Genomic DNA, 19497 nt, shown 5'->3' with positions numbered 1-19497 from the left:
GAGTGAACGGAGGCAGCCCTTTGTATTATACAGATCCTAGGGTGTTTTCAAAAGAACCTTAAGCCCTTCAGCAAAAACTCTTAGTTTCCATATTAGAAATGAGCATTCTGGAAAATGTTAAATTGAGGTTCATCAATTTTAAGGAGTCAAGCTTTCTGGAAATCTGAACTTCAGCATTCAAAATACATAAATATTTAGATGTTCCTTCTTAAATTGCTGCCAAATTTCTTTAACTTAAGGAAAAACTGAGGAAACAGGTTGGCAAGTGCCATCTTGTGGACTCCTTAAGAAATATTCTCACTCATTCATCAGTACAGCTACAGAAGCAAATCATTCTAAATATTCAATACAATATTAAAAATGTTCTCAATATTCAAAATGTTACTTTAAGTCAAAGTATTTGCTAAAGGCTAACTTTCCAGGGTCCAAATACCGGTAGTTGTAATGAAGTGCATTTGTGAATTTGAGGTTAAGATCTTTCTTCTAAAGCACTTAAGAGTTATTTACAGCCAAACCATTACATTGGATCTTAGCATCCTCAGGAGTTAGGCTGGAAAGATATTAATATATTATGCAATAATGAAGCTTGAGAATTTTACATACCAAAGGAATTTTAAAAGCATTTAGTCAGTGGAGAAATAAGAATAATTCTCCTAATTTTGTAATGTAGCAAACAAAGTTTTAGGATAGTACTTTGCAAAACAGAGGCTCTTTGCTGTTCATAAAAATATCGAGAAAGTTAACAAGAATTCTAAAGTTTAGGGGAATAAATAAACACATCCACAGATTCAGAGAGAGAGAGTGTGTGTGTGTATGTGTGTGTGTGTGTGTCTCATACGCAAAAGTTTACAAGCTTAATTTGAAGTTAAGGTACAAAGTACATGGGGAAAAAAAACCCAAAAGACTAACATGAAGGAAAATGCCCCAGAGTCATGTTCATATGATTATTTTTAGACTTAGAAACCATATAGTTTTTTCCATACATTAAAGGTGAAGTATTAACACTGTAAACTTACATAGTGGCCTAGAGTTGCCTCACCACCAACCCCAAAATATATTTTCTTTGGCCCACCACAATAAGAGTTTTATACCCACCAAAACTCTCTCTTATTAAGAGTTTTATGAATGACGATTTACAACACGGGCTTCCCAGGCGGTGCAGTGGCAAAGAGTCCACTTGCCAATACAGGAGATGCAAGGGACATGGATCTGATCCCTTGGTCGGGAAGATCCTCCTAGAGTAGGAAATGGCAATCCGCTCCAGTATTCTTGCCTGGAAAATTCCACGGATAGAGGAGTCTGGAGGGCTATAATCTATGGGTTCACAAAGAGTCAGACTCAACTGAGCACATACAAAACTGGGGAAAAGAATTTGAAAAAAAAAAAAAAAAAAACACATGTGTATGTATATGTAAATCACTTTGCTGTACACCTAGAACACAACATTGTTAATCAACTATACTTAAATATAAAGTAAAAATACTTTAAATTTTATTTCATCAGACACTAGTAGTTTGGGGCTTCCCTAGCAGTCCAATGGTTGACTCCCCTTCCAATGCAAGGGGCATGAATTCTATCCCTGGGTGAGGATATAAGTTCTCACATGCTATACAGCATAGTCAAATATATACCTATTACATGTAAAATAGTTAGTAGGAAGTTGCTATAACACAGGGAGCCCAGTCTGGAGCTCTGTGATGGCCCAGAGGGGTGGGATGGGAGGGGAGGGAGGCTTAGAGGAGAGGGAATATATATAATTATGACTGGTTTGCATTGTTGTATGGCAGGAACATTGATGTAAAGCAATTTTCCAATTAAAAAATTTTTTGAAGAATTGAAAAAAAGTCACCCCCCCAAATTTTTTTCAAAAAACTTCTAAAAAAGAAAAAAAAGCTGTAGTTTGCATTGTAAAAACGCTCCCATTTCTTGTTGGGGAAAAAAAAAAAGTACCCATTTATTTTAAATGTAACCCTACCAATAAAAAAAAAACTACTTGGGACAGATATTTTGCAAATTATCCAACACTAATACACATATCTCTTGAGAGTCCCTTGGACTGCAAGGAGATCCAACCAGTCCATTCTGAAGGAGATCAGCCCTGGGATTTCTTTGGAAGGAATGATGCTAAAGCTGAAACTCCAGTACTTTGGCCACCTCAGGTGAAGAGCTGACTCACTGGGAAAGTCTCTGATGCTGTGGGGGATTGGGGGTAGGAGGAGAAGGGGACAACAGAGGATGAGATGGCTGGATGGCATCACCGACTCGATTCACGTGAGTCTCAGTGAACTCCGGGAGTTGGTGATGGACAGGGAGGCCTGGCATGCTGCGATTCATGGGGCTGCAAAGAGTCAGACACGACTGAGCGACTGAACTGAATACACATATCATACAATAACGTTTCTTCTTCTTCAGGTAACAGAAAATAGCTTATTATAGGACCTGAAAACATTGTATATTTTCTGTAGAGACTTATTACTAACTTTTGATGACGTGAAAATTACTTCAAAAAATCATTTTTAAGTTTTCAGACGTCTCTGTTTTCCCTCAGGTCAATTACGATACTTGAACAAGATGAAGGGAGAAAAGTTTTGATTGGAGAAGTGAAGTCAAAAGGCACCTGGAGCTGAAGGAAGTCTCACAGGGGCAAACACTGGTCCTTCCTCTCACCTTTCCCCAAGTTGTGTAAAAGACTGAGGAGAAAAGAGAGCAGGAGCTCCCCCGTCTGGAGACACCAAAAAACAGCAGGTGGGGGCAGAGAGCGGCCTAAGAAAGGCTTGTCTCTCCAGAGAACTACAGAGCCATCTGTCTGGAAAATTCGAGATGACAGGCCTCTGCCTCTAAGTATTTGGTAAGTCTCCCTACTGTACAGCAACCTCTGTTTCTTCCTTTCTTTTTATTACCGTATTATTAATCCATCTTGTTCTTTTTTCTTGTTCTTTATCCTTTTAAGTTCAACTCAAAGAATGAACTGACAAGTTGAGAATCATTTATTATTCAGATTATAGAACTTAAAAGTCTCTGGTTCACTTTTAAACATTATGAGTCAGAAAAAACACCGGAATTTTTCTTTTATGGCTCTCATCTTTAACAATATATTTTGCATACATATATAATGAGCACTTCTAAAATCTGAGAACATTAACAAATGTCATCTGAAGGCTTATATATGAAGGATCACCAAAAACAACTGATAAGAGTGGCAAAATCAATGTCATAAGCAAATTTCACAACTAAATGAAGTATTATTGTCAATACATAAAATCTCCTGTAAACCACTGACTTCAGCTTTCTTTCTGGGTTTAGGCACATTCTGAAAAACAATCAGTAGCGTGAGCTTTTGAACTGCTTAGCAACTTCTATTCAGCAACTTTAGAAACACTTAATAAGCCAGTTTTTAAATGGCAGACCAATACGCAAACATCCTATGAACCTGGCTAATGCACCAAGGTCTGAAAAGGAACCTGAAAAAGTAGGGCTCTTCACCATCTCCTTGCTAATGGCTTGAGAAAGTCTAAAAGAGCAGAGAACACAGATGAAACCAGGAGAACTCATTACTTCTCTTACTCGAGAATGGTCTCTCCACAAGGACATTTCTGTTTTCAGGAGAATATGGACACAGTGCAACATTAAAGGACCAGCAAGTCAACCTGGATTAACCAGCCCTGTGTTTGCAGAAACTACTGCTTAGTGCCCCTTCTCCAGGATTAAGATGATTTTTACAGAATATAAAGCAGTATAAATTTGACCAGAATTTCACCAAAAATTTCTGGGAAAAGTCATGCTACAAAAAGCAAACAATCATAATCAGTACTGCAGAAATACAAATATTTCTTCCTTTAAAGACTGAAAATAAGACCATTAGATAACAAAAACATAGGAGAGATTCTGAGATATGCTTACTATAAAGTATCATAAAGTTATAGAAAAAAATTAGAGACTGCTTTATGTTTCTACCCTGGATATTATTAAACTACATAAGTACTGTGGTTTAAGAACTCTTTTATTCACTTAAATATTTTTTTGAGTACCTACTGCATGTGAAGCAATGTGCCGAGCATGGGAAGGAGGACAGAAATGAGAATGCCTCTTCCCTTACAGAAACCATCAGCCTAGAAAAGATGTGATAAAGATACATAACTACCGTCAAATGTCACAGGAGATTCATGGATAAAATGATCGAGTTCAGAAGATGAAGGGATTTCTTTTGAATAGGTGGCAGGAGGTGGAGAGCCTGAACTGTGGTACTGAGAGAGCTGAATATACAGAAGGAATAGATGAGAGACTACTGCAAAGATCAAACTGAGAGTTAGCAGCTAACATGCACTAGAGACAAGGGAGAGAGGATGGAAAGACAAAAGCTAAGGATTTGGGGCTGGGAACGTGTGAAACTGGAAGTAACTACAGGAAATCCTGATACAGATTTGGAGGGCATGGAAGAGCAGAGTTGGAGATGGAGAGTTGGGAATCACCCAGCCACGGGCACTGTGGAAGCCTAGATACTCCCAAGTGAGAAACGAAGGTCCATTCTTGAAAAGACGTGACGGGGAACAAACGAGAGAGAGCTGAGAACAGTGAAAGACAAGAAAAGAATAGTTGGAGAATACAATGCTTGAAAGATGAGAAAAAACATTTAAAGAAGACAGAGGCAATCAAAAACAGCAAACGGTGCAAAGATCAAACAGGATGACTAAGGAGAAGCCACTGTTGACTGGCTACGAATTAATAAAGCACTTCCAAACAGAAGCAGAATGTAAGGTGGTAGTTTTGAGAGGAGGCTCTTCTTGACCAAACTTTAGTTAGGCTCCTCTAAGACTTCCCTGGTGGCTCAGACGGTAAAGCGGGAGACCCAGGTTCGATCCGTGGGTCGCGAAGATCCTCTGGAGAAGGAAATGGAAACCCACTCCAGCACTCTTGCCTGGAAAATCCCATGGACAGAGTAGCGGACAGAGGAGCCTGGTAGGCTACAGTCCATGGGGTCCCAAAGACTTGGACACGACTGAGCGACTTCACTTTCACTTTCTAAGCCCATTTGTTAAGGGCTTAACCTTGACCCCCAGCCTTATCAGGCCGGCACTGCCCAGTTTAAGCAAGAATTCTAAGGCACTTTAGAAAGAATCCCCCACCCTTGATATCCAATCCCTCCTGATATCTTAATCAAATTCTTTGCCCCTCACTCCTGATATCTGACCACCTGGCCTGCCCTCAGCAAGATCCTGTTAGGTCAGTTTAACAGGAACTCCCCCTACCCTTGGTTCCTCTTAGTAATTCTCCATCCACTGACCAACCCCCACCAACCTGCTCCTTGACTTATAAAACCCCACTTGTTCTCATATTCAGAGTTAAGCCTCATCTCTCTTGCCTACTGTCATGGTCTTGACACCCACTGCAAATAGTCTTGATGAAAGTCTTCCTTGTTGTTTTAAGTGTCAGAACAGTTTTTCCTTTCACAGTTGTCAATCTTTTTTCACTAGAGAATGAATGACATTCACAAATGCATGATAATCAATTATGATAAAATACAGTGGCTGGGAAGAGAGGGTATAGAGGAGAGTGAAAGAGCAGTTGTGCAGAAAGAAGAGGTGGGGCACATCAAAGCCGTTTGAATAGATCTCTGGTAAGAAGAAGGCCAATAAAAACTCAGGACTGCTTGCAATGTGAGGGTTCCAACGTCAAGGAAATGCTTTCTCACATGGAACAGGAAAGCACAGCGGTCATCAGGAGGAAACCACCCAGGATTCAGGGGAGAGGAAGAAACTGATACAAGACAAGAGAAAAAGGAATGCCCACGCTCACTATTTTCAATCCCCTTGCATTGTATTCTTCTGGAAACCACCTCAAATTCTTTCTTGAACAATGAGAGGTATTAATAAGTAATAAACAAAAGTTTAAAATCTTTCCACTTAAAAATATGAATGCTGAAACTGTTGTTTTTATCTGCTCTAATAAATACACCAAAACTATCAGGAATGTTCCTGTAGCACACAAATTTATGATTATGAGAAAAAGATAATACTATTTTTATCTTCAGACTTCTAAAAGGTTGTTAGCCATTTTCATACTAAATTTCGATTCAATTCCAATTCAATTTGATTATGTTCCCTACTGTGAGGGTAAAACATGAACAAACCAAGCTAAATTATGTACAACTCTTTTGTACTATTGAAATGAAAATGAACAATAGTTTAATGAACTAGAATTTGTTATCTAATTATACCAAATAATTTAGAAACATCTGCTGGTGGTTAGTAATACTACAGTTAAATCTCAAAGAATCTGCTCCTAGAGAGATTTCCATTTTATCCAAGCCTCTGTGAGCTTTCAGTTGGGGATTCCATACAAAGAGTGTGGAATCAAGGGATGGTATAACAATTTATTTTTTTTTAATCAACAAATGAACAAAAAATTATGAAAAATAGAGGGTGTATATCATATATATTTGGGCCTGAAAATTAACTTCCAAATATAATAAATATAGTAGACTACTGTAACATCGAACATGCATTCAAACATTTCTTGCTGAGCTATTAAGTAGTCAGGCTGTCTGAGGAGGCCTTATAAATAGCTGTGAAAAGAAGAGAAGCGAAAAGCAAAGGAGAAAAGGAAAGATATAAGCATCTGAATGCAGAGTTCCAAAGAATAGCAAGGAGAGATAAGAAAGCCTTCCTCAGCGATCAATGCAAAGAAATAGAGGAAAATAGAATGGGAAAGACTAGAAATCTCTTCAAGAAAATTAGAGAGACCAAGGGAACATTTTATGCAAAGATGGGCTCGATAAAGGACAGAAATGGTATGGACCTAACAGAAGCAGAAGATATTAAGAAGAGGTGGCAAGAATACACAGAAGAATTGTACAAAAAAAGATCTTCACGACCAAGATAATCACGATGGTGTGACCACTCACTTAGAGCCAGACATCCTGGAATGTGAAGTTAAGTGGGCCTTAGAAAGCATCACTACGAACAAAGCTAGTGGAGGTGATGGAATTCCAGTTGAGCTATTTCAAATCCTGGAAGATGATGCTGTGAAAGTGCTGCACTCAATATGCCAGCAAATTTGGAAAACTTAGCAGTGGCCACAGGACTGGAAAAGGTCAGTTTTCATTCCAATCCCAAAGAAAGGCAATGCCAAAGAATGCTCAAACTACCTCACAATTTCACTCATCTCACATGCTAGTAAAGTAATGCTCAAAATTCTCCAAGCCAGGCTTCAGCAATACGTGAACTGTGAACTTCCAGATGTTCAAGCTGGTTTTAGAAAAGGCAGAGGAACCAGAAATCAAATTGCCAACATCTGGCTGGATCATGGAAAAAGCAAGAGAGTTCCAGAAAAACATCTATTTCTGCTTTATTGACTATGCCAAAGCCTTTGACTGTGTGGATCACAAGGAACTGTAGAAAATTCTGAAAGAAATGGGAATACCAGACCACCTGACCTGCCTCTTGAGAAACCTGTATGCAGGTCAGGAAGCAACAGTTAGAACTGGACATGGAAAACAGACTGGTTCCAAATAGGAAAAGGAGCACGTCAAGGCTGTATACTGTCACCCTGCTTATTTAACTTATATGCCGAGTACATCATGAGAAACGCTGGGCTGGAAGAAGCACAAGCTAGAATCGAGATTCCTGGGAGAAATATCCATAACCTCAGATATGCAGATGACACCACCCTTATGGCAGAAAGTGAAGAGGAACTAAAAAGCCTCTTGATGAAAGTGAAGGAGGAGAATGAAAAAGTTGGCTTAAAGCTCAACATTCAGAGAACTAAGATCTTGGCATCTGGTCCCATCACTTTATGGCAAATAGATGGGCAAACAGTGGAAACAGTGCCAGACTTTTAGTTTTGGGGGCTCCAAAATCACTGCAGATGGTGATTGCAGCCATGAAATTAAAAGATGCGTACTCCTTGGAAGGAAAGTTATGACCAACCTAGATAGCATATTCAAAAGCAAAGACATTACTTTGCCAACAAAGGTCCATCTAGTCAAGGCTATGGTTTTTCCAGTGGTCATGTATGGATGTGAGAGTTGGACTGTGAAGAAAGCTGAGCACTGAAGAATTGATGCTTTTGAACTGTGGTGTTGGAGAAGATTCTTGAGAGTCCCTTGGACTGCAAGGAGATCCAACCAGTCCATCCTAAAGGAGATCAGTCCTGGGTGTTCATTGGAAGGACTGATGCTAAAGCTGAAACTCCAATACTTTGGCCACCTCATGCAGAGTTGACTCATTGGAAAAGACTCTGATGCTGGGAGGGATTGGGGGCAAGAAGAAAAGGGGACGACAGAGGATGAGATGGCTGGATGGCACCACCGACTTGATGGACATGAGTTTGAGTAAACTCCGGGAGTTGGTGATGGACAGGGAGGCCTGGCGTGCTGCAATTCATGGGGTCGCAAAGAGTTGGACACGACTGAGCGACTGAACTGAACTGATACATCAATGATGGTGAAAGTGAAAATTGCTCAGTCGTGTCCAACTCTTTGTGACCCCATGGACTATACAGTCCATGGAATTCTCCAGGCCAGAATACTGGAGTGGTTAGCCTTTCCCTTCTCCAGGGGATCTTCCCATCCCAGAGATCAAACCCAGGTCTCCCACACTGCAGGTGGATTCTTTACCAGCTGAGCCATAAGGGAAGCCCAACAGTAGTGGAGTGGGTGACCTATCCCTTCTCCAGTGGATGTTCCCAATCCAGGAATCGAACTGGGGTCTCCTGCATTGCAGGTGGATTCTTTACCAACCGAGCCATGGGGGAAGCCCTCAACCATGCAGCGGTTGTTAAAGACAGAAGAAATACACAGCTTTCCCATTAGAGAACTTCATCTAATGGGTTATACAGGGGAATACAAACTAACCATTATATCACATGATACATGCCAGGGCAGATGGGCATACAGCACTACCTGTGCAGAAAAGGTGCTGTGATGATCACTCAGTTGTATCTGACTGTTTGTGACCCCAAGGAATGTGGCCCATCAGGCTCTTCTGTCCGTGGAACTCTCCAAGGAAGAATATTGGAGTGGGTAGCCATTCCCTTCTTCAGGGCATCTTCCCAATCCAGGAATCAAACCCCAGTCTTCTGCATTGCAGGCAGATTCTTTATCATCTGAGCCACCAGGTAAGCCGTTATTAACTCATAAAGACCTCTTAAAAGAGATGACTATTCAAGGTGAGTGTTGCAAGATGTGTAGAAGGTAGTTAAGGCAAAGAAAGGCTTGCAAAATGATGCCACAGCCACACTGGGTACAATCCCTTCTGGAAACATCCCGTTGTTCAGCATGCCTGAAACACAACCTCTGAGGAGGGGATGAGAGACAAAACCAAACAGGCAGGGCATTTGGACTTAATGGTGATGAGGGCTCACTGGAGGATTTCAGGTAAAGAAGCAAACGGACATGAGTTTGGGTAAACTCCGGGAGTTGGTGATGGACAGGGAGTCCTGGTGTGCTGCAGTTCATGGGGTCATAAACAGTCGGATGAGACTGAGCAACTGAACTGAATAAATTTCTAAAAAGCAGGTCTGTTGGGGCTGGTGCACTGGGATGACCCAGAGGGATGGTATGGGGAGGGAGGAGGGAGGAGGGTTCAGGATGGGGAACACATGTATACTTGTGGCGGATTCATTTCAATATTTGGCAAAACTAATACAATTTTGTAAAGTTTAAAAACAAAATAAAATTAAAAAAAAAAAAAAAGCAGGTCTGAGTTTCCAGTTATGGACTCTAATATAAATAACCCAAAATAATAAACGAGGAATAAAGATAAATGTTTAAACTGAGTCAAGGCTCTCGAGTGGCTCAGTGGTAAAGAATCCACCTGCCAATGCAGGAGACACAAAAGACATGGGTTCAATCCCTGGGTCAGGAAGATCACTGAAGGAAGAAATGGCAACTCACCCTAGTATTCTTGCCTGAAGAATTGCATGGACAGAGGAGCCCAGTGAGCCACAGTCCATGGGGCTGCAAAGAGTCAGACATGACTGCTCATGCACACAAGGTTGTTCACAGGTAAGTATATAGAGTAACAGTCCATTATTAAATGTTTGTTCTTCATTCACTTAGTAACTCAATAAATTTGGACTGAGCACCTACTATGTGCCAGCCATTGAGTTTACACTCCTTAATACTTTTAAGTGCCATGAGGACTGAGGCTAGATCTGCTTATATTCTGGATGACCTCCCAAAGGAGAAGCATTGCCGGTTGGCCAGTGTTCTGTTTTTGTTTTTGTTTTGTTTTACATTTTCAGAGCGTATGAAAAAGTACCAAGCGTCCAGCACTATCAGAAGTCTATCTGGTCACTGAACCAGGTCTCAAGCATTCTCAAAGTCTACAGTGGCCTGTGGCAAGTATTTAACCACACATACAAGCAGAAATATTGCAGAACCACTTTTTCAAGTGGGTTGACAGACTTGTGAAATAAACAAATGGAGAAACTCTGCTGATATCTTGGATCTTTGCTAGTATTTACAGTAAGTGACAAAATTAGCTACTATGTATCTTCAATGACTATATTAAGAATCTTAGATACATGATCTCATTTATTTCTGAAGGAAATTAACAGCTCCTGATAAGATATACGGAAAATGAGACTAGAACATCTAGCTGACACCTGGCAGAGAAAGGATTCAAGGCAGCTCTTACTTCAAAATCTAAGCCTTTTCCTCCACACCACATGCTATGGAAGTAGCCACTACAGGCTTTTGATTTCACTCAGAGTGAAATCTGAAGTCCTCACTGAGGTGTACTGACAGGGCCCTCATAGTCTTTGACCCCAGCACCCCTCAGCCACCAGACGCCTCTCTGCCCTGACCTGCCAGCACTTCGGCTGGCTCACTCTGCTCCAGCCACGCTGCCCTTCTTCCTGTTTCTCAGAATGGCTAAGCACACCCCTGGCTTAAAGCCTGTTCCATGAGGCGATTCCCCATCTTCATGTAACTCTTTCCCTTACTTCCTTCAGATCTCTGCTCAAAATCCACCTTTGCCGTGAGGCTTTCCCTGACCACAGCTTGCCCCATCCTCTGCACCCTGCTTCATTTTTCTTCACAGCCTGAGCCCTCTGGCACATTATACATTTTCCTCTGCGCCCTCAACTGCAAATATAATTTCCTTGAGGATAGGAACTAATAAATACCTGGCATATATTAGGCTCTCGATTCATCAAACATGAGTAAACAAATCACTGAACAGGAAAACACACCCCAGGCCTCAGAGCTACTCCTCAGGAAAATTATGAAAGAGTACATTCCTGTTTCTGCTTCCTTCTCCCACTCTACTGTCCACTCCTTCTCCCTCATGCCAGATGTCCTGAGCTTTTATTCACACCACCACCTACAACATGGGTCCCTCTTACTAATGCCCCGCTCTCCAGACAAACACTTCTGCACTTTCTTTTCTCTTACAGTGTAGTTCCCTCAGTCAAAATGCTTGCTTGTCTTACTACTTTAAGATCTTCAGTCCATAAATTAAAATCATTCTTCCATGCATATGATGATAAGCGCCTATATTTAGCATGCTATTCCTTAACAGGTAATATACTAAAAAAAAATCATGCTTTAATTTTAATATAATGGTGTAAAATTCATTCACCATAAAAGGCCTGCAGGGAAAAGTATTTCAATCAGGCAGATATTTATACATCCCTTAAATGCACAGCTACCACCTATCTGCTGTCTGTCCCACCTAGTACAAGCAATTTCAAATCCTAAAAAGCATCTCTGACAAAGTAATGTCACACCCATTAAGGACGTGAAAAACAAAGTTCTGTAGAAGAGGTACAAGATAGAAAGAATAAGGGCTGAAGCTATGTGCTAATTGCAGAAATGGGAAAATCAGGCAAGTGTAGCAGTTTAAAGAAGAGGATCCGTTCTGTTTTTGAAATGTCAAGTTTGTGGTCAGAAAGATCTATCTATGCCAGCAAGATAATATATTTCTTGAACAACACCCTTTTTCTGTTTGCTTTACACCATGAAATATATAAGGTAAAAGGTCAGAGTGGAAAGGGAAAGGAGCCACTTTCAGAGCAGCTGGGTGTAACACAATGAGGTGGCCCCACACCACCATTAGCTGGCAGCAGGCCGGGCCTGACTCATCTTCCCTTCTCCCACAAACTGCTTCACTGTCAGCAGTAACTCTTTCCAAGAAGTGCCTGCTTTTCTAAATTTAAAACAACCATTCAAAACAGGTAGGGGTAGTTTAACCTATCAGTTCTTGGTTTTTTGTTCCTTGGGGAAAAAAAGGAAAAAAAGACTTTCTAAAAACATGGACAGTTCTAAAGGTTCCTGAATATAAAACCACTCTTTTAAAAACAGTCTCAGATTTCTGGCTTTTACAGTTTAACTGAAGTGAATTTTCCTTCCATTCATTCTGATTTCCTACCCTCCTCCCACAATTTTATTAATACAATCTTACGTTGACATATAATCCACATATCATAAAATTCACCCTTTTAGACTATACAAAGCAATGCTTTTCAGGATATTCACAAAGTACTCATCCTTCTTTTTAAATGTAAGGAGCTAAATTAGGAATGTATATTTGTAACTTTATTTTGTCAGACATGATTCTTTTTTTAATATCACTTTCCAATGTAAAATATGGTCACATCGTTCTGCTTTCTTAGTTTTCCTACTTTGCTATTTTAAGTACAGCAGGATTATATTAATATATTAAAAAATCAAAGTTTGCAGGAATCATTTCCTATGTAAGAATGATTTATGACCAGTAATAGGTTGTAAGGCCAGGCTTGAAAATTTGTCTTGCATTGGGTTAGAAATTAAGTACAGTGATTTCATTTAGTTTATTCTGAGTGTAAAAGTTGCTCAGTTATGTCCAACTCTTTGCAACCCTATAGACTGTAGCCTCCCAGCTCTTCAGTGCATGGAATTCTCCAGGCAAGAATACTGGAGTGGGTAGCCATTTCCTTCTCTAGGGCATCTTCCTGACCCAGGGATGGAAGCTGGGTCTCCTGCAGTGCAGGCAGATTCTTTACCATCTGAGCCACCAGGGAAGCCCCTTTAGTTTATATATTACAGATAAAAAAAAGTGTTTTAAAGGTACTGTTACTGATCTTTATATAAAACTGAGAAAACACCAATTCCCCATATCAGGGGATATTATTATTACTGGATGGACTTTGAGAAAAGCTACGCATACCCCAGACCAATCAAGGAACTCTGTGTTATAGCTGCTTTCAAGATGAAGCACACTGTTAAAACTTAGGTTAAACCAATCTGGTGAAAAAATGCATAACTTATTATATCTATGTCACTCCTTCAGAATTATGTGACATTAAAACAATATTTTTCTAATTCTCTTATGATTGCTTTAGATTAGTCTCAAACATGTATTCTCAACAGAGGTAAGCCTGCCCTCAAGGGAGCAAAACTTGGCTTCCAGGGGTCAAAGAAAAATTACTCTCTTTACACATAAAGCAAATACACATACAGTCCATAAACAGAATCTTGGTATTAAAGTTTCACGGAGAGATCAATTACAAAAAAATGCGTAAAAGACTTCTTACAGAAGGTGACTTAAAAAAACAGTTGAGCAATACTGATCTCAAAGAAACTAAAACTCTTAATAAATACATTAAAACTTTGTCATTACACTTATCACTATCTTCTAAGATTAGAATGCTTACAGGATGGTTATTTCAGGGACAGATGTGACTCAAGATGGCAACCACCAATATTCCCCTTACACTGTACACAGATGGTGACTATCAGAGTTATAACAACTATAATTTTTTTCTCTCTCTTACATAGTCAAGTCTCCAAACATTAAAAGAAAACATTTTAAGCTGAGACTTTAGGCTTCTGACACCAGTAAAAGAAAGAATATGGACAAGCATTTAAGTAAGGATGGTGATTTTAATGACAGTTAAAAAGATGACGCATTCTAAGAAAAGTAGCTGGGCTTTCAATATCAGACCACCCTGCTGCTTGTCATATTCTTTGATGAGCAATATCTGAAAAATTAAAATGGCAACAGAGAGTATATTCAAGTGGACGTTTCCTATAAAATGAGCTTTTGGGCAAATAAATCATACTGAAAATGTGCAGTTGTCTGCCAGGACAGCCATGGAAGTCAGAAAATTTCCTAACTGTATCACAAAGAATCCTCCATCCCTATTTAACTGCTCCAAAGTCTCTCTGTAAAGATACCCACAGACAGGTGTGTCAGGATAGTGAACGATGCCAAATAAAGCAGCATAATGAAGGGCTTCCATGGGAGTAGGAGAGACTGAGGAAAGAATGTAAGAAATTACAGTGAAATCCTAAATATCAGAAGGGATCGACGGCAGTGATGATGGTGACTACATGGTAAGAAGAAAAAAGGGGGCGGGGCGGGGCGAGCAGGGGCAATGCCAGAGCCAATTCTACCCAGAGAGTTATTCAAGTTTGGCTAGCTTAGCCCAGCTGAATTATAACTGAGTTCCCAATCTCACCAGCTGTCCTGGGCTATAAACCAGAGCTCCATTTAGCTATAAATGGCAGAAATTCCTGCCAAGTGATGACCTGACAGGATGTTTTTCCCCCAGTTCTATCAACTAGGGCTCTACTAGTGCAGCAAATCAGGATATTCTGGCTGGGACATCAGCCCCAAAATCCTAAACTAGATGATCTGAGACTTTCCCTCTAGCCCAGCAACTGCTGGACAACATGTACTTCTCTGCCAGAGAAGTTCTAACAAAGCCCAGACGGAATTAGGTAGCTAGGTGCGAACACTGTAGTTCTGGAATGTCGGCTCTAACACAGGGACCGTGTTTCCTGCCCACGGCTAGAGGTTTGTCAAATCAGGAAGGAAAGGCGAGTGACCAGAATATGAACTACATTTGGAGAGTTTTTAGGATTTGAGGATTTAAAAATTATTTGTATTTATGCTGATGACTGGTTCACTTGAAAGATGAAAAAAAAAGTTTGCTAATTCCTGGACCGTCAACAGCACTCATTTTCAACTCCCAAATAAGACTGTGAAATCATGATGGACTGGGATCTGGTTCTTCCATCCTGGAATAAAAAGGAAATTTGCACTAAAAATGTCCTTTTAAGCAGCAAAGGTGATTAACAGTGAAGACAATATATAAAACAGTCTTCACTCTTCAGCTTAATTTGACAGGTGTTTTACTAAGTTCCTATAACACACGGGTTATAAAATGTATAAAAATGTACAAAAAAATGTATATAAATGTCAAAAATGTATTAGGTAATTTTAGAGGCTCCCTTTTTTAAAAAATGAATCTAACTTTCACTAAAAGTTTTTCCTATAAAAAGATCATTTTTTACAATTATTAAAAAAAAAAAAAACCTGGATGGAAATGTAAAACATAAAGCAAAAACACTAAGACTCTATTGCTGGCTGCTATGCACCAACTGTGTCCTCCCCAAAAGTTCATATGTTGAAGCCCTAACCTGCAATGTGATGGTATTTGGAGATGGACCTTTGGAAGGTATTTAGGATTAGATGAAGTCAGGAAGGTGAGGTCCTCATGATGGGATTAGTGCCCTTATAAGAAGAGACTGGAGAAGGCAATGGCACCCCACTCCAGTACTCTTGCCTGGAAAATCCCGTGGATGGAGGAGCCCAGTAGGCTGCAGTCCATGGGGTCGCTCAGAGTCAGACAGGACTGAGCTACTTCACTTCCACTTTTTACCTTCATGCATTGGAGAAGGAAATGGCAACCCACTCCAGTATTCTTGCCTGGAGAATCCCAGGGACAGGGGAGCCTGGTGGGCTGCCGTCTATGGGGTCGCACACAGTCGGACACGACTGAAGCGACTTAGCAGCAGTAGCAGCAGCAAGAAGAGACCAGAAAGCTGCTTTCCGTCTCTCTCCATCATGTAAGGACAAAGCAAGAAGATGAATATATGCAAGCCAGAAAGGGGGCCCTCATGAGGAAGTAAACCAAATGACACCTTGGTCTCAGACTTCCCAGCTTCCAACACTGTGAGAAATAAATGGCTGTTAAGTAAGCCACCCAGGTTTTGCTATTTTACTACAGCAGCCCAACCAGCCTTAACTGCTTAACCAACTAACACACCCAACATACACAAGACAGTGTCCTGGCAGTGGTTACTTCCAGGAAGCTTAGGTAGAAACTCTATGGAACTCTGATCATGATGATTAGAAGGTCACACTCGTCTAGTGTTTTGTTCCTACCTCATCTCATAGAACTTTATTTCATTGTTCCTCAGTTCTAAGTTGGTTATTAAGAAGAGATATGAGGCACTTCTAAGGCCAATTAATTAAAAAGTAGTAATATCTAAAGTAAAATCCATTTCTTCTAACCCTTGGAGACCGCTCTTAGCATATTCAAAGAACTATTTTGAACTGAGCAAGTTTGAGCCAATCTACTATTTATCATTAATGTAAAAGTTCTCAAACTTTAACGTGTAAGAATCACAAGGGAGTTCCTCTAAAAATGCAGATTCTGTGGGTCTCTGGACAAAGGAATCTACATTTTAAACAGACATCTCAGATGACTGATGAGTGGTGTGCAACTGCACTTGAGATCAACGGTTGCTCTATCATTACTTAGAAAATAGCCTCTGCACAGAGATATACTTTGCTTTACAACAGAGAAATAGTCTTAAAAATTGTAACCAAATTGGATTTTTAAACCAAATTCTATTTTCCCACAAGATGACTTTAAAACTTTAAAGACACTTTATTCATCCTGAGAGGTGGGAGTGGTTTCACCTTCCTCAAGAGGTCAAATTCCATGCTCTTCCTTTTCTCGCCTCCCCTTCAGTAAAGATTTAATAATTTAGGAATTCATTCAAAGGAGCCTCATCATATAGTCCATGTCTCCTCAATTTATCCATTTTATTCATTGAGAATGCCAGTCTTTTAAAAATCACTGATTTGTAAATTATATCTTTGAAAACAAACCTTGAAAATGCAGACTATCTCTTTAGAAAGGTAAATGAATTTAGGAAAAAATAGTTTTAAAGAGAATTTCCTACAGTAGGTTTTACCTCAAGGTACTAGCTACAACAGTGTAAGATAAATGCTTCTTCAAAAGAAAGTATCAACTGTGAGTAAAGTGTTCCATTAAAGTTTAACTCTATACCAAAAAAGTTCACACTTAAGGAAATACTTCTTCTAAGTAATGCGTATTTGATACGAGAGATTGTAAAACAGGAGATTTTTATTATCCCTTTCAGAGAAAGGAGGAACATTTTTTAAAGCACTCATGGACAACCAACAAACACCAAATAAAAAATGTCATTTTTAGTACCATAGGTATTTGAGCAAAGTACATACAGTCCTAGACTGAAGATGGCAAACTATATTCTAGACTCAGTTTTGCCACAAAAAAGCCAGGAGCCCTCTGAGTCTAAACAACCTCTCTGGGTCTGAATTTAATTTTAAAAATAAAAGTAACTCCTTGATTCCAGTAGATTAATAAACTCTGACGTATTTACATGAAAAAGCATTGTGTCATGTGATGCCTGTAACGTGCTTGATCAAATGACATTGTTAAAATGTAACTGGAAACTTGACGTTGTGATTAACTTACTATCCTGGTAGCCATCAGGTACCTCTCATTGTACTTTTCTTTTTTGAAAAACTGAATACTTTGATCATCTAAATTTTCACATACTGAGTTTTCTTAAAGGAAAATACATATGTAACACAATCTGTTTTTGCAAAAGAAAATAAAGTATTTTTGGTCCTCCTTTCCAATCCATTGTCATTACAGACTTCTTGGGAGAGGGGGAAAAGCAAAACACCTTTAATTAACTGCTGAAACAATAGTGTCACAGAAACTACATCACAGAAATACAACTACTTTCGTAAAATGTTCAGAGATATACTGCTGAGATTATCTTCAATACCAACTTCCTTCTGTCTGCTCTCAAACGCATTAGAGCAAACATTTTCAATTTTAGCAAATATTAAAATAAGTTCACCACTTATTCTTGTTTTCAACGGAATATACCGAGGGCAAAAAATTCCCCCCAAATCCAACAGGAATCAACACACGCATTTGGCAATTGTAAGAAGGTTGGGATGCACAGACATCTTGGTCAAAATAAATAAACTTTCCAGGATCTTTATTTACCGACTTGAGAAACATAGGCTTGGAAACAGCCAGCTAACTTCGTTCCCAACTTGGCATCTTAGAGAACCCTCCGTTTACAAAACACACAGGGACCTCAGAGCCTCCCAGCCCAGAATTGGCCAGGGGAGCACACGCCCATCGGCCCTGCCTGGAGAGGAAACAATGGGAGAGGCGCGAAGGAGCTAGCCCGGAGCCCCGGGCGCCCCAACTCCCCGGCCACAGCCCGCGCCTGACACCGCCCGCGGCGTCCCTTCCCCAGGTGCCCCACCTCTGAGCCCCGGGGCGCGGCCCACCTGCAGCGGCGCGGGCAAAGGGCTGCACTTACCAAACAGGGTCAGGGCCATTGTAAAGGCGCTCGCCAACTGCTCGCCGCCGCCCGCCGGTCCAACGCGCTCCTCCCAGGCTGGCCGGAGATCACCTCATCGGCCCGACGCGCTCACACCTTGGAGGGAGCAAGGAATCGGAGGGGCGTGGTGGGGACGCGGGCGCGGGGAGGCTGCAGGCCGAGAGGCAGGGGGCCGCTGCAAGAAAAAAGTTATTCATGCGTTATTGTCAAGCGCACCCTGACACGGGGGAACCCGCTAGCCCTCGGCGAGCTGGCACTTGTCGCTGCCATCTGTGCAAAAGCGTAGCGCGCGCGGGCGCCGGTACCTACGAGGTGGGGAGGCTTGGCCGCGGCGCAATGGCAGGCGGAGAGGCGGCGCCGCAGTGGCGGCGACGGCGGGGAGAGGAGCAGCCTCGCAGAACCCCCGGCGAGGTGCGCTCACTCTGCATCCCGCGGCCTCGCAGACGCCATCTTGCGATAGCGTCTCCCACTGGATCCGCCGGCGCGCCTCCTCCCTTTTTCCCCTTGGGCGGCGGAGCCCCGTGCGTTCCCATGGCAACGGGCGCGCGCGGGGGCCGCGGGCGCCCGCCCCTCCTGCCCCGGGCCGCGAGGAGCCGCCCGAGCTGCTTGCCCCCGGGAGGCGGCCTCCCAGAGCCTGGCAGCAGCAGGGGCGGGGTGCGTTTTAGCTGAAATCCCAGGTTTTTCCTTGAATGGGATTTGTGGAGACGCAGAAAAAAGCTGTTACTCGAAAGAAGTCCCTGAAGGATGCTCCATGAATACAAGGACCCAGCCAGGGTCATCTGAGGATCGGGTTCGTGTGAGGATATTCCTTTCCCCTGGAGCCCTTGACCTGAAGCTGCAGGACCCAGGAAAGGAGCCTGGAGTCAAAACGGTGGCACTAAATGTTGCTTTCCCCTCCATTTGGATTTAGGAGACACTAAGAGTAGTTCTGGTCAGATTATCATGTGTGAGGAAACAGGAGTCGGTTAAAAAGCATCTGGGAATACATAAAATAGTTTGCTATAAGCGTTTAAACCTAATTTTCTTCTTTTTACTTTACACCTCTTTGATATTGTCTGGGGTGGGGGTGGGGTGGGAATCAACATTTC

General features: G+C 41.3%; 1 protein-coding gene across 3 annotated transcripts in view; it reads right to left on the bottom strand.

Annotated features, from left to right (window-relative positions):
* Positions 1–18880, bottom strand: part of CHN1 (chimerin 1) — a 202251-nt gene extending 183371 nt beyond the window's left edge. For 2 of the 3 annotated variants that reach the window (XM_005202319.4, XM_015474801.3), the window contains exons 1-2: positions 18719–18880; positions 18389–18584 (exon numbers count right to left, since the gene is read on the bottom strand). In XM_005202319.4, the coding sequence (XP_005202376.1) occupies positions 18389–18407 (19 nt within the window). In that variant the 5' untranslated portion in view covers positions 18408–18584; positions 18719–18880. 3 annotated transcript variants of the gene reach the window in all.
* Positions 18881–19497: the final 617 nt, after the last annotated feature.

The sequence above is a fragment of the Bos taurus genome, chromosome 2, assembly GCF_002263795.3.
Source record: "Bos taurus isolate L1 Dominette 01449 registration number 42190680 breed Hereford chromosome 2, ARS-UCD2.0, whole genome shotgun sequence".
NCBI classification, from domain to species: Eukaryota; Metazoa; Chordata; class Mammalia; order Artiodactyla; family Bovidae; genus Bos; species Bos taurus.
Note: the sequence above shows the minus strand (reverse complement) of the source record. Positions and strands in the feature narration are given on the sequence as shown.